The sequence below is a fragment of the Thalassophryne amazonica genome, chromosome 16, assembly GCF_902500255.1.
Source record: "Thalassophryne amazonica chromosome 16, fThaAma1.1, whole genome shotgun sequence".
NCBI classification, from domain to species: Eukaryota; Metazoa; Chordata; class Actinopteri; order Batrachoidiformes; family Batrachoididae; genus Thalassophryne; species Thalassophryne amazonica.
The window spans coordinates 33,426,845-33,441,329 of NC_047118.1; the positions used below are offsets into that span (position 1 = coordinate 33,426,845).

At 39.5% G+C, this 14,485-nt stretch overlaps 1 protein-coding gene, 1 long non-coding RNA gene and 1 other non-coding gene across 5 annotated transcripts; 1 reads left to right on the forward strand and 2 right to left on the reverse strand.

Moving 5' to 3' along the window:
- Nucleotides 1–1,027: 1,027 nt before the first annotated feature.
- On the forward strand, nucleotides 1,028–6,399 carry LOC117528636 (fas-binding factor 1-like). 3 transcript variants are annotated; one of them, XM_034191263.1, is made up of 13 exons: nucleotides 1,103–1,119; nucleotides 1,258–1,281; nucleotides 2,273–2,352; nucleotides 2,517–2,723; nucleotides 3,391–3,530; nucleotides 4,074–4,150; nucleotides 4,420–4,530; nucleotides 4,635–4,766; nucleotides 4,990–5,142; nucleotides 5,232–5,348; nucleotides 5,440–5,533; nucleotides 5,639–5,733; nucleotides 5,992–6,399. In XM_034191263.1, exons 3-13 carry the CDS (start codon nucleotides 2,279–2,281, stop codon nucleotides 6,022–6,024), a joined length of 1,233 nt encoding a protein of 410 aa, XP_034047154.1. In that variant the 5' UTR covers nucleotides 1,103–1,119; nucleotides 1,258–1,281; nucleotides 2,273–2,278; the 3' UTR covers nucleotides 6,025–6,399. The 3 variants fall into 3 exon arrangements, with proteins under 3 accessions (XP_034047157.1, XP_034047154.1, XP_034047155.1); XM_034191266.1 differs by having other exon boundaries at nucleotides 1,028–1,119; nucleotides 1,258–2,352; nucleotides 4,990–5,106; XM_034191264.1 differs by lacking the exon at nucleotides 1,103–1,119 and having other exon boundaries at nucleotides 1,155–1,281.
- Nucleotides 6,400–7,186: 787 nt separating this feature from the next.
- On the reverse strand, nucleotides 7,187–13,958 carry LOC117528084. The gene is made up of 4 exons (XR_004565672.1): nucleotides 13,795–13,958; nucleotides 10,561–10,612; nucleotides 7,694–7,751; nucleotides 7,187–7,523 (listed from the first exon to the last, which is right to left on the reverse strand). It is a non-coding gene; the product is annotated as an uncharacterized LOC117528084 (long non-coding RNA).
- LOC117528834 lies at nucleotides 7,840–7,910 on the reverse strand. Its single transcript, XR_004565891.1, has one exon. It is a non-coding gene; the product is annotated as a small nucleolar RNA SNORD49 (small nucleolar RNA).
- Nucleotides 13,959–14,485: the final 527 nt, after the last annotated feature.

A 14,485-nucleotide genomic window follows, 5' to 3' on the forward strand; every position in this document is an offset into this window, starting at 1 on the left:
TTCCAGCATCATCACCTTGCCCAATGCAGATTCGAGATTCATCACTGAATATGACTTTCATCCAGTCATCCACAGTCCATGATTGCTTTTCCTTAGCCCATTGTAACCTTGTTTTTTTTTCTGTTTAGGTGTTAATGATGGCTTTCGTTTAGCTTTTCTGTATGTAAATCCCATTTCCTTTAGGCGGTTTCTTACATTTTTGAGACATATTGCTTTAAGTTTTCTGTCTTGACGCTTTGATGTCTTCCTTGGTCTACCAGTATGTTTACCTTTAACAAACTTCCCATGTTGTTTGTATTTGGTCCAGAGTTTAGACACAGCTGACTGTGAACAACCAACACCTTTTGCAACATTGCATGATGATTTACCCTCTTTTAAGAGTTTGATAATCCTCTCCTTTGTTTCAATTGACATCTCTCGTGTTGGAGCCATGATTCATGTCAGTCCACTTGGTGCAACAGCTCTCCAAGGTGTGATCACTCCTTTTTAGATGCAGACTAATGAGCAGATCTGATTTGATGCAGATGTTAGTTTTGGGGATAAAAATTTACAGGGTGATTCCATAATTTATTCCTCAGAATTGAGTGAGTCCATATTTTTTCCTTCTGCTTGGTCTAAAAAAGTAAGTTTTCCTGATTTCTTATAGCGTTTCTTAAAGCCAGAAAGTTGCCATTTGAAATGACTTTAGTTTTGTGTCATGTCTGTGATCTGCTTTTTTACTACAAAATTAAACAACTGAATGAACATCCTCCGAGCCCGGTGATTCCATAATTATTGCCAGGGGTTGTACAAGGGTGCGCTGCTCCGTGTTGTGTGACACAGTGCAGTGCTACTCTTACAGACAGAGAGTAGACTTTGATGAATCTGCATGCACAGCAGTCAGTGCGTGCGGGAGAGAAAAAAGCTTGAGTATCTATCTTTTTACATGGGGATTGTTCAATATCAATACCAGCGTTCGTATCAATATTATCGATATTAGGATCGATCCGCCCTCCTCTATTGATTATGGCAAGCCAACACTGAAAGTGGCGTATTTGTGACACTCTTGGCTTGCCATACTTAATAACACCTCTGAACATATTTCGCGGACGTTAGCTTGGTGACGTCACAGGCTGATAGGTAAGTGCTAAACTCTTTTGTTTGTGTGTCCTCTTTATCAATATTATGTAAAAGCTAGCAAGAAATAAATACTTTTAAAATCTAAAACACCGTTTTTGGAACCTAATAACACATGTGAACTTATTTCGCCGACGTTAGGTTGGTGACGTCACAGGCTGGTAGGTAAGTGCAAAACTCTTATTTCGTTTGTGTGTCCTCTTTATCATATATTATGTAAAAGCTAGCGAGAAATAAATACTTCTAAAATCTAAAACGCAGTTTTTGGAACCTAATAACACCTGTGAACTTATTTCGCTGACGTTAGCTTGGTGACATCACAGGCTGGTAGGTAAGTGCTAAACTCTTATTTCGTTTGTGTGTACTCTTTATCATATATTATGTAAAAGCTAACGAGAAATAAATACTTCTAAAATCTAAAATGCAGTTTTTGGAACCTAATAACACCTGTGAACTTATTTTGCCGACGTTAGCTTGGTGAAGTCACAGGCTGGTATGTAAGTGCTAAACTCTTATTTCGTTTGTGTGTCCTCTTTATCATATATTATGTAGAAGCTAGCGAGAAATAAATACTTCTAAAATCTAAAATGCAGTTGTTGGAACCTAATAACACCTGTGAACTTATTTCGCTGACATTAGCTTGGTGACATCACAGGCTGGTAGGTAAGTGCTAAACTCTTATTTAATTTGTGTGTCCTCTTTATCATATATTATGTAAAAGCTGGCGAGAAATAAACACTTCTAAAACCGAAAACGCCGTTTTTGGAATCTAATAACACCTGTGAACTTAAGAGATATATAGTGAGAAATAAACACTTTTGGGAAATATTCACGTAGCCCCACCTGGTGGCAAAGTGTTGCAGCTAATGAATGCCTCCTGCATAATAGCAAGTACTTTAATAGATCTTTGTATTGATAAAATATGGCACACAAGTCTTTCTTGTTAATAACTTTAAATGCACAGAGGGTGACCCACAAATAATCCTTGATTTGCACAACATGAACAAATGATTTGATTTGAACATGTATAAATTGTACATAAGACAATAGGATCTTAAGTAATTAAACAACTGCAAATTATAAAGAACACAATGTTCATACGGCCGAGGGTATTTTAGCGTTGTGTTATATTTTTTCTTCTGCTTTGTTGCTCCAGGTGAAGATGCAGCAGCTGCAACAAGACCAAGAAAGCAAGAAGCATAAAACAGAGCTGGAACTCATGGAGAAGACATTCAGGTACTTTAACCCCTATGTTCATCACACTTCACCTCGAAGAAGAACCCGTGTGTGTGTGCGTGTGCGTGCGCGCGTGTGTGTGCGCGTGCGTGTGTGTGTGGAGAAACATATCTTTTACATCATTCAACACACTTTAAGAATCTTATGTCTTTCTGCTTTTTCAGTGAACGCATCAAGCTGCTCGAACAATCTGCAGCTCAGAAGGAGAACGAGTCTCAGCGAGAATGTGCCGAGTTGAAGAAAGACCTGGACACATTTAAACAGGCGGCTGAGCAGGAGCGCTCAGAGCTGCAGGCTCAGTACGAGCAGAAACTCACCCAGGCCCTGAAAGACAGAGACCAGGAGGCAGAGAGTCTCAGAGAACTGCAAAGGTAAAAAAAAAAAAACTCTTCAACTATTTAATGTTCTAATGCAGCAGTAAAATACAAGACGGTATTACAAATCTAGATTCTGGGTGCAGTTATACAAAAACTACAGAACATCCTGCACTGTACATTTATACAGGAGCAGCCAAATGTCACCAAAAGAGCAAGAATTAAAAACAATAAGATCAAATCTGAAGTATCACTTCCACTGATACAAGAAGTGAAAGATAAATATTACTGATTTATTTTTGCTAAACCAAAATTACCTCAAAAGTCTTATACTGTATGTTGAATTGATGTGGCATAATATTAAAAATATCTTCCTATTATATACTTTACAGTCATCCAAACATTATTCAACATTAGATCATCCAACACTAATGTTGGATGATCTCCAAATGAAATAAAATTGATCACTTTTATTGATCCCCCCCCATGTCTGACACTGCACTTAAGTTCCTCCTGGAGGCTTTTAAGTTCACTGAGAAGAAAAAAAAAATATATGCAAATTTTAAACTTATTAGAAAAATGAACATCTACTCAATGTCATTTAATTTCATTTACCAGTTAACGTGAACTGATTTTTGTTGATTCCTAACAGATTTTCAAATTTGGCCTGATCCTGATCAGGACTTTTGTAATCTGGACTCAGCAGTCTGGTTTCTTTGTGCAGGTCTGTTGCAGCCAGCATTGACCAGATGGGGCAGTTCTCCTCTCGGGTGGGAGAACTTTCCTCTCATGTGGAGATCCTTCAGCAAAATGTCGCTCAAGACCTGCAGCAGAGGCCACAGTGGAGAGACGAAGACTCCCTAAGTAAGTCTCACACACACAAAGGCTTAGTTACAGGGAAAAAAAGTGAAATCTGCAGAAGTACAATCAGTATGTCAAAGGCTTTGGTGTTAAACGGTTATAACGTAGCGTGTTTGTCTTTTCATTTGCTGAAGACTAACTGAGGAGTTAATATATTAAAATAATTATCCTATTAATGTACGTGAGCACGATTTCACACCGTGTGTGAGAATCCAGAATAACGAAACTGCCAAACCAAATTTCTCTATTCTGGTTCCAATGTCAGAGGCAACACAAAGAAAACTTTTATTAAAATGTAGAAAGTCTCTACAACTCATCATTCTTTAACATTTTTTGTTTTGAGGTTAAAAAAGGTCCAAATGCTTTCTCATCTTAAACCAGGATACACTCACTAATGTTCACAGGAGTACCAGTAAGCTTTTATTAACAAACAACACAAAATTCTTCACATTCACAACCGAGTGTGAGCTCAGTGTCTGGACCATCCATCCAGATGGTTTTGTGTTCTAAGTGGGCTAACGTTCCTTCTCTCAACATGTGTTTCAGATATGCAAAATCAAATGAAGGAAATGATGGAGAAGATTGAAACTTGGTTCACTGAGTTGAAGAAACAACGTGAGGAGGTCAGAAAAAAGGACAGACCTGAGATCCAGGTCACAGACCTGAGATCCAGGTCACAGACCTGAGATCCAGGTCACAGACCTGAGATCCAGGTCACAGACCTGAGATCCAGGTCACAGACTGTTTTAAGGCACTTACACTGGCGTTTTTTGTTTTGTTTTGTTTTTTGCTTGTTTTTTGCCCTGTCGAACAAAAGATCTGAATTTTTTTAAAAATACATTTTACCTCAAACATTTCAATGGTAGGTTATGTTCTGTCTTGTGCATCCCAGGAATGGAGTAAGTTTGCAGCAGACCAGGCCAAAGTGGAGTCTACACGGAAAGCCCTGGAAGAAGAGCATCTGCAGAACATCGCAGAGAACAAGCAGCTGCAAAAAGAAATGGTGAGGCCCAAAAGATTTCCAGTATCCATGTTTGTGTAGGTTAATGGAGATGATTTCTACTTTACTTCCATGACTCTCCTCCTAACAAACTCTCCTTCCATCAGATGGGGTTACTGAAGGAGCAGATGTCAGTAATGACATGCTGTGCAGAGGAGAGGAGTGGTCTGGCTGCCGAGTGGAACCAGGTCTACGCCAAGGACAAGGAGAGGCTTGAGATGGTTCTAAAGGAGGTGCAGGTGAGTTTCAGAGCACAGGAGGCAGCACATTTTGTACCAGCAGCCCTGTTGGTTCAGATTCAGATCAATCTTTGTACTTTTCCATAAAATATCACAAAATCACCTTAATTTTTCTTAATTTTTTTTTTTGACATACAACTTTCCAAAGACAAAAATATTTGTCCTGCTGTGGCTCAAAGCTGGAATAATGAGGTGGATTTTTCCCTCTTTCGTTGTGTTTTAGAAACAGGCCGACCTGAAACTTCAAGCTGCAGAGCTGAAGGTTAAAGAGGAGTCTCTTACAAAAGAGAGGGCGACTCTGTCAACATTAAGGGACGAGCTGGACAGAGAGAAGGAGCGAGTAAATATCAAAGCCCTCCAAGTCATACTGCAGGAGGTCTTCAATAAGATAAATTAACACTGCACATCCTTCTGTGCACTGTGGACAAGAACTTCTTTCATTTACTTCAACAATCTGCTTTAAAGATGGCTGTCGAAAAATACAAGGAGGCGAAACGTGTGGAAGCTGAGCACACAACCAGACTGCAAGAAATACATATGCAAAGTCAGAAGCTGCAGAAGCAACAGCAACAAATTTATCAGGTAATCATCAAATCTCAGTTCATGATTCAATACCCCACTATCCTGCTCCAGTTCACCAGGGAACTTAACGGAAAATGTTTTTTTTTTACAGGACCAGATCAGAATGAGTAAGATTCAGACAGAGAAAGAGAGACTAATTCAGAGACCTCCAACTGCATCCATCTCAAAAACCAAAGATTTACCAAGTAAGGAAAACTTTTCAACAAATAATTCATCAAAAACTTCTTTCTTTTATAAGTTGAAATTGTAAAACATTTTACCTTCAATGTCATTTTTTAAAAATGTTCCAGTTGCAGAGACCGATTCAGGAGTGCCCTTACTGCTTGAGGTTAAGAGGATAGAAATGAAGACGAAACTGGCCATCCAGGAGTTCCGCGAACTTAAGGTAACATGAATCTGTTTGCAACAGCAGTTTAACACTTCCTGTTTAAAACTACGTATCTTTAAAACAAATTTTGACATTTCAATACTGTTTCGAAGAGAAAGAGTTGGAGAAAATAAAGAGCAGAGCTGTCGGGCTGAGGGAGGTCTTCAGCGACAAAACAGAACAAACAGTTCTGCTTCCAGTATCAGTGGAACAAAGATCATTCATTTACTGTGACACGTGTCATGAATTTGCCGTCTCTTTATTTTCCCTCTGCAGGCTAAGGGGCCCTGCCTCCAACCCACCAGATAGAGCTCAAGTGATGGAGATCCAGTACCATCAAGTGACAGTGACATGAAGACACCATTTCCATTGTTGCTTAACACCACCAACTTCAAACGTGATAATAAACTGGACTTTGACATTTCAATACAACTTACAGTGTTTACATTAACTTTTGAGACAGATTTAAACACTAACCACGAAAAGTGATTCACGTTGAGATTTTCTGACTTAACCAAGCTGTTATATCATTATAAACACCAGTATTTGTTTTGTATTCAGTTACATTTATAAATATAAACGCAACACTTTTGGTTTTGCTCCCATTTTGTATGAGATGAACTCAAAGATCTAAAACTTTTTCCACATACACAATATCACCATTTCTCTCAAGTATTGTTCACAAACCAGTCTAAATCTGTGATAGTGAGCACTTCTCCTTTGCTGAGATAATCCATCCCACCTCACAGGTGTGCCATACCAAGATGCTGATTAGACACCATGATTAGTGCACAGGTGTGCCTTAGACTGTCCACAATAAAAGGCCACTCTGAAAGGTGCAGTTTTATCACACAGCACAATGCCACAGATGTCGCAAGATTTGAGGGAGCGTGCAATTGGCATGCTGACAGCAGGAATGTCAACCAGAGCTGTTGCTCGTGTATTGAATGTTCATTTCTCTACCATAAGCCGTCTCCAAAGGCGTTTCAGAGAATTTGGCAGTACATCCAACCAGCCTCACAACCACAGACCACATGTAACCACACCAGCCCAGGACCTCCACATCCAGCATGTTCACCTCCAAGATCGTCTGAGACCAGCCACTCGGACAGCTGCTGGAACAATCGGTTTGCATAACCAAAGAATTTCTGCACAAACTGTCAGAAACTGTCTCAGGGAAGCTCATCTGCATGCTCGTCGTCCACATCGGGGTCTCGACCTGACTCCAGTTCGTCGTCGTAACCGATTTGAGTGGGCAAATGCTCACATTCGCTGCCGTTTGGCACGTTGGAGAGGTGTTCTCTTCACGGATGATGCGAAGGAGATGTGTTGCACTGCATGAGGCAAATGGTGGTCACACCAGATACTGACTGGTATCCCCCCCCCCCAATAAAACAAAACTGCACCTTTCAGAGTGGCCTTTTATTGTGGACAGTCTAAGGCACACCTGTGCACTAATCATGGTGTCTAATCAGCATCTTGATATGGCACACCTGTGAGGTGGGATGGATTATCTCAGCAAAGGAGAAGTGCTCACTATCACAGATTTAGAATGGTTTGTGAACAATATTTGAGGGAAATGGTGATATTGTGTAGCTATTGTAAGACAAATATGAATACAAAATAATGTATTTGCAATAACAACAGAAGTTAAAGATACTGAATGTAAAATAGATAAATTTAAGGCAAGACTGGTGTTAATATTAAAATATATATCATGCATCAAACAGAAAATCAAAGCACACAAAGCTTCAGGGTTCTGGACCAGCTGTCAGTTGGTTCTGCATCCATGTCATCATTCACTTCACCTGTCATTTACAAAAAAAAAACAACTGTTAAATTAGAATCACCATCCATTTTTTTTTCAACATGACACATCAAGCCTCAGGTTCCAGAACTCCACACTCGTGTTCAGACAGGGATAACATGTATCATCACTGGCTTCCTTTCGCTGAATGTTAATACACTGAGCACTTACCTGTTGAGGTCATCTCAGAGCTTCTGTGCCTCTCTCTCTCTCTTAATCACCATTTGACCTAAGAAAAAAAAAGGGAGGGGGGTATTGTTACATGGTAAATGAAAAGTTTTCAGATATCCACCAAGTCCCTTAGACTTAAAGATACTTCTCAGAACAGCTTTTGCTATCGGCAGTTATCGCATCAGACGGCACTTCCTATGCAGCAATTTCATCATCAAGTGAGTGGCATTGTACAACCCCTGGCAAAAATTATGGAATCACCGGCCTCGGAGGATGTTCATTCAGTTGTTTAATTTTGCAGAAAAAAAAAGCAGATCACAGACATGACACAAAACTAAAGTCATTTCAAATGGCAACTTTCTGGCTTTAAGAAACACTATAAGAAATCAGGAAAAAAAAATTGTGGCAGTCAGTAACGGTTACTTTTTTAGACCAAGCAGAGGGAAAAAAAATATGGAATCACTCAATTCTGAGAAAAAATTATGGAATCATGAAAAACAAAAGAACGCTCCAACACATCACTAGTATTTTGTTGCACCACCTCTGGCTTTCATAATAGCTTGCAGTCTCTGAGGCATGGACTTAATGAGTGACAAACAGTACTCTTCATCAATCTGGCTCCAACTTCCTCTGATTGCTGTTGCCAGATCAGCTTTGCAGGTTGGAGCCTTGTCATGGACCATTTTCTTCAACTTCCACCAAAGATTTTCAATTGGATTAAGATCCGGACTATTTGCAGGCCATGATATATTGACCCTATGTGTCTTTTTGCAAGGAATGTTTTCACAGTTTTTGCTCTATGGCAAGATGTATTATCATCTTGAAAAATGATGATATCCCCAAACATCCTTTCAATTGATGGGATAAGAAAAGTGTCCAAAATATCAACGTAAACTTGTGTATTTATTGATGATGTAATGACAGCCATCTCCCCAGTGCCTTTACCTGACATGCAGCCCCATATCATCAATGACTATGGAACTTTACATGTTCTCTTCAGGCAGTCATCTTTATAAATCTCATTGGAACGGCACCAAACAAAAGTTCCAGCATCATCACCTTGCCCAATGCAGATTCGAGATTCATCACTGAATGACTTTCATCCAGTCATCCACAGTCCACGATTGCTTTTCCTTAGCCCATTGTAACCTTGTTTTTTTTCTGTTTAGGTGTTAATGATGGCTTTCGTTTAGCTTTTCTGTATGTAAATCCCATTTCCTTTAGGTGGTTTCTTACAGTTCAGTCACAGACGTTGACTCCAGTTTCCTCCCATTCGTTCCTCATTTGTGTTTGTTGTGCGTTTTCAATTTTTGAGACATATTGCTTTAAGTTTTCTGTCTTGACGCTTTGACGTCTTCCTTGGTCTACCAGTATGTTTGCCTTTAACAACCTTCCCATGCTGTTTGTATTCGGTCCAGAGTTTAGACACAGCTGACTGTGAACAACCAACATCTTTTGCAACATTGCGTGATGATTTACCCTCTTTTAATCAATCAATCAATTTTTTTTTTATATAGCGCCAAATCACAACAAACAGTTGCCCCAAGGCGCTTTATATTGTAAGGCAAGGCCATACAATAATTATGTAAAACCCCAACGGTCAAAACGACCCCCTGTGAGCAAGCACTTGGCTACAGTGGGAAGGAAAAACTCCCTTTTAACAAGAAGAAACCTCCAGCAGAACCAGGCTCAGGGAGGGGCAGTCTTCTGCTGGGACTGGTTGGGGCTGAGGGAGAGAACCAGGAAAAAGACATGCTGTGGAGGGGAGCACAGATCGATCACTAATGATTAAATGCAGAGTGGTGCATACAGAGCAAAAAGAGAAAGAAACAATGCATCATGGGAACCCCCCAGCAGTCTACGTCTATAGCAGCATAACTAAGGGATGGTTCAGGGTCACCTGATCCAGCCCTAACTATAAGCTTTAGCAAAAAGGAAAGTTTTAAGCCTAATCTTAAAAGTAGAGAGGGTGTCTGTCTCCCTGATCTGAATTGGGAGCTGGTTCCACAGGAGAGGAGCCTGAAAGCTGAAGGCTCTGCCTCCCATTCTACTCTTACAAACCCTAGGAACTACAAGTAAGCCTGCAGTCTGAGAGCGAAGCGCTCTATTGGGGTGATATGGTACTACGAGGTCCCTAAGATAAGATGGGACCTGATTATTCAAAACCTTATAAGTAAGAAGAAGAATTTTAAATTCTATTCTAGAATTAACAGGAAGCCAATGAAGAGAGGCCAATATGGGTGAGATATGCTCTCTCCTTCTAGTCCCCGTCAGTACTCTAGCTGCAGCATTTTGAATTAACTGAAGGCTTTTTAGGGAACTTTTAGGACAACCTGATAATAATGAATTACAATAGTCCAGCCTAGAGGAAATAAATGCATGAATTAGTTTTTCAGCAGAAGATTAAGAGTTTGATAATCCTCTCCTTTGTTTCAATTGACATCTCTCGTGTTGGAGCCATGATTCATGTCAGTCCACTTGGTGCAACAGCTCTCCAAGGTGTGATCACTCCTTTTTAGATGCAGACTAACAAGCAGATCTGATTTGATGCAGGTGTTAGTTTTGGGGATGAAAATTTACAGGGTGATTCCATAATTTATTCCTCAGAATTGAGTGATTCCATATTTTTTTCCCTCTGCTTGGTCTAAAAAAGTAACCGTTACTGACTGCCACAATTATTTTTCCTGATTTCTTATAGTGTTTCTTAAAGCCAGAAAGTTGCCATTTGAAATGACTTTAGTTTTGTGTCATGTCGGTGATCTGCTTTTTTTCTACAAAATTAAACAACTGAATGAACATCCTCCGAGGCCGGTGATTCTATAATTATTGCCAGGGGTTGTACATGACAAGAAGCAGTTTGTACGTACCTCATTTCTCCAAGTCAGCGAAGTACACAGCCGGAAAGGAAGAACCGCAACCCTGTTAAGGAAAAACACCTTCAGAGAAGCTCCATGCAAATATCATAAGGTGGGCCAAATGGGAAGCATCTGTTCTTCTGAAGCTGCCTGTCTGGAACCAGAACAATGCATCCAGGGACACAATAAGTAATCCCCAGCATTCTGAGCCTCTGTTTACTTTTTGAGCATGTCTGTGCATCAGCAGCAGGAAAACATTTCCCACAATACCCTGCGTGACCAAAATCCAATATAGACAATTCCAATACAGTCTGTGGCCTCTTCTAGAAGTGGACCAATTGTGATCATGCTGCCATTTGATGGCTGCAACAAATATCAAAGAATTCATTATTATTATTTTTATTAGTACGTGAAACCTGGCCAACAATTTAAGAAAGAAAAAAAAAACAGTTTTCAAAAAGTCAATCAATCAATCAATTTTTTTATATAGCGCCAAATCACAACAAACAGTTGCCCCAAGGCGCTTTATATTGTAAGGCAAGGCCATACAATAATTATGTAAAACCCCAACGGTCAAAACGACCCCCTGTGAGCAAGCACTTGGCTACAGTGGGAAGGAAAAACTCCCTTTTAACAGGAAGAAACCTCCAGCAGAACCAGGCTCAGGGAGGGGCAGTCTTCTGCTGGGACTGGTTGGGGCTGAGGGAGAGAACCAGGAAAAAGACATGCTGTGGAGGGGAGCAGAGATTGATCACTAATGATTAAATGCAGAGTGGTGCATACAGAGCAAAAAGAGAAAGAAACAGTGCATCATGGGAACCCCCCAGCAGTCTACGTCTATAGCAGCATAACTAAGGGATGGTTCAGGGTCACCTGATCCAGCCCTAACTATAAGCTTTAGCAAAAAGGAAAGTTTTAAGCCTAATCTTAAAAGTAGAGAGGGTGTCTGTCTCCCTGATCTGAATTGGGAGCTGGTTCCACAGGAGAGGAGCCTGAAAGCTGAAGGCTCTGCCTCCCATTCTACTCTTACAAACCCTAGGAACTACAAGTAAGCCTGCAGTCTGAGAGCGAAGCGCTCTATTGGGGTGATATGGTACTACGAGGTCCCTAAGATAAGATGGGACCTGATTATTCAAAACCTTATAAGTAAGAAGAAGAATTTTAAATTCTATTCTAGAATTAACAGGAAGCCAATGAAGAGAGGCCAATATGGGTGAGATATGCTCTCTCCTTCCAGTCCCCGTCAGTACTCTAGCTGCAGCATTTTGAATTAACTGAAGGCTTTTTAGGGAACTTTTAGGACAACCTGATAATAATGAATTACAATAGTCCAGCCTAGAGGAAATAAATGCATGAATTAGTTTTTCAGCATCACTCTGAGACAAGACCTTTCTAATTTTAGAGATATTGCGTAAATGCAAAAAAGCAGTCCTACATATTTGTTTAATATGCGCTTTGAATGACATATCCTGATCAAAAATGACTCCAAGATTTCTCACAGTATTACTAGAGGTCAGGGTAATGCCATCCAGAGTAAGGATCTGGTTAGACACCATGTTTCTAAGATTTGTGGGGCCAAGTACAATAACTTCAGTTTTATCTGAGTTTAAAAGCAGGAAATTAGAGGTCATCCATGTCTTTATGTCTGTAAGACAATCCTGCAGTTTAGCTAATTGGTGTGTGTCCTCTGGCTTCATGGATAGATAAAGCTGGGTATCATCTGTGTAACAATGAAAATTTAAGCAATACCGTCTAATAATACTGCCTAAGGGAAGCATGTATAAACTGAATAAAATTGGTCCTAGCACAGAACCTTGTGGAACTCCATAATTAACCTTAGTCTGTGAAGACGATTAGCCATTTACATGAACAAATTGTAATCTATTAGATAAATATGATTCAAACCACCGCAGCGCAGTGCCTTTAATACCTATGGCATGCTCTAATCTCTGTAATAAAGTTTTATGGTCAACAGTATCAAAAGCAGCACTGAGGTCTAACAGAACAAGCACAGAGATGAGTCCACTGTCTGAGGCCATAAGAAGATCATTTGTAACCTTCACTAATGCTGTTTCTGTACTATGATGAATTCTAAAACCTGACTGAAACTCTTCAAATAGACCATTCCTCTGCAGATGATCAGTTAGCTGTTTTACAACTACCCTTTCAAGAATTTTTGAGAGAAAATGAAGGTTGGAGATTGACCTATAATTAGCTAAGATAGCCGGGTCAAGTGATGGCTTTTTAAGTAATGGTTTAATTACTGCCACCCTAAAAGCCTGTGGTACATAGCCAACTAATAAAGATAGATTGATCATATTTAAGATCAAAGCATTAAATAATGGTAGGGCTTCCTTGAGCAGCCTGGTAGGAATGGGGTCTAATAAACATGTTGATGGTTTGGATGAAGTAACTAATGAAAATAACTCAGACAGAACAATCGGAGAGAAAGAGTCTAACCAAATACCGGCATCACTGAAAGCAGCCAAAGATAACGATACGTCTTTGGGATGGTTATGAGTAATTTTTTCTCTAATAGTTAAAATTTTGTTAGCAAAGAAAGTCATGAAGTCATTACTAGTTAAAGTTAATGGAATACTCAGCTCAATAGAGCTCTGACTCTTTGTCAGCCTGGCTACAGTGCTGAAAAGAAACCTGGGGTTGTTCTTATTTTCTTCAATTAGTGATGAGTAGAAAGATGTCCTAGCTTTACGGAGGGCTTTTTTATAGAGCAACAGACTCTTTTTCCAGGCTAAGTGAAGATCTTCTAAATTAGTGAGACGCCATTTCCTCTCCAACTTACGGGTTATCTGCTTTAAGCTACGAGTTTGTGAGTTATACCACGGAGTCAGACCAAAAGTGATCTTAAAACACGAAAAGTTCAGGTTCTGTGTTCTATGCTGTCAAAGATCAACTAAATCAAGTAGTTTTGGAGGACTAATTTGCAGCACATCAGAATCATGGATTTCCACACGTCATTCAGACAGGGATAACAAACTCATCACAGGCACTGCAGACCAAGAGCCACAAAAGAGACTGATACTCTCATTCACTGGGTTATCAAAAACTGACTGGACCAAAATTAGTCACATGCTGGACTTGTTATATCAAGTTTCAAAAGCAAAGCGTGTAGTTTAAACCTGTGCATTATTGGTCGAAATAACAAAGACCACACCACGTGTCCCCCATGCTAATGTAACAACTAGCTAGCGCCTCGTACGGAAACTTTACACCATCTCCACTTACGCTTTCATAGTGGATGAACTGCCGCGGGTTCTAGGCGGTTGTTTTCGGCCGCATTCCTATATAAATACTTTAACATATGAGAAACCTGTTGATAAGACATAATTTCTACTGCAGTACACCGACGATTGAACAGACGAAAGGACAAATATTCTCGCGAGACAGCATTTTATTCGATGGTAACGTCACATACCACGTGACCACGGGCAGGGCGTGATATCCCAATAAGCCGCAGAGTAACCATTTTACCACTCCCTCTGTGTCCTCAAAAACGTAAATGTTGTGTAAAACTTCACATTAATACATGTATAATAATGCATATTCTTAAAATTATATGAACATAGGTACATGCTGAAATTACGACGGCGTTTTAGGGCCACATTGATTTTTTTTTAGACTTCGAGAATAAAGTCGTAATATTACGAGAATAAGTCGTAATTTTAAGACTTCGAGAATAAGTTAAGTAACTGTATAAAGTAACTAAAATACACACACACACACACACACCTATATATATATATATATATATATATATATATATATATATATATATATATATATATATATATATACATATATATATATATATATATATATATATATATAACTGAATGTAACTAATAAAATAACTAGTACTCTAACTTGGTTATTTTTATGATTGAATATTCAGAAAAGTAACTATTAGTTACCTTGC

Excerpts from the sequence above, each read along its gene's own strand:
- LOC117528636 (XM_034191263.1), top strand. The coding sequence starts at position 2,279 with ATGCAGCAGCTGCAACAAGACCAAGAAAGCAAGAAGCATAAAACAGAG. Across the intron at positions 2,724-3,390 it reads AGTCTCAGAGAACTGCAAAG|GTCTGTTGCAGCCAGCATTG; the intron begins GTAAAAAAAAAA and ends TTCTTTGTGCAG. Across the intron at positions 5,349-5,439 it reads AACAGCAACAAATTTATCAG|GACCAGATCAGAATGAGTAA; the intron begins GTAATCATCAAA and ends TTTTTTTTACAG.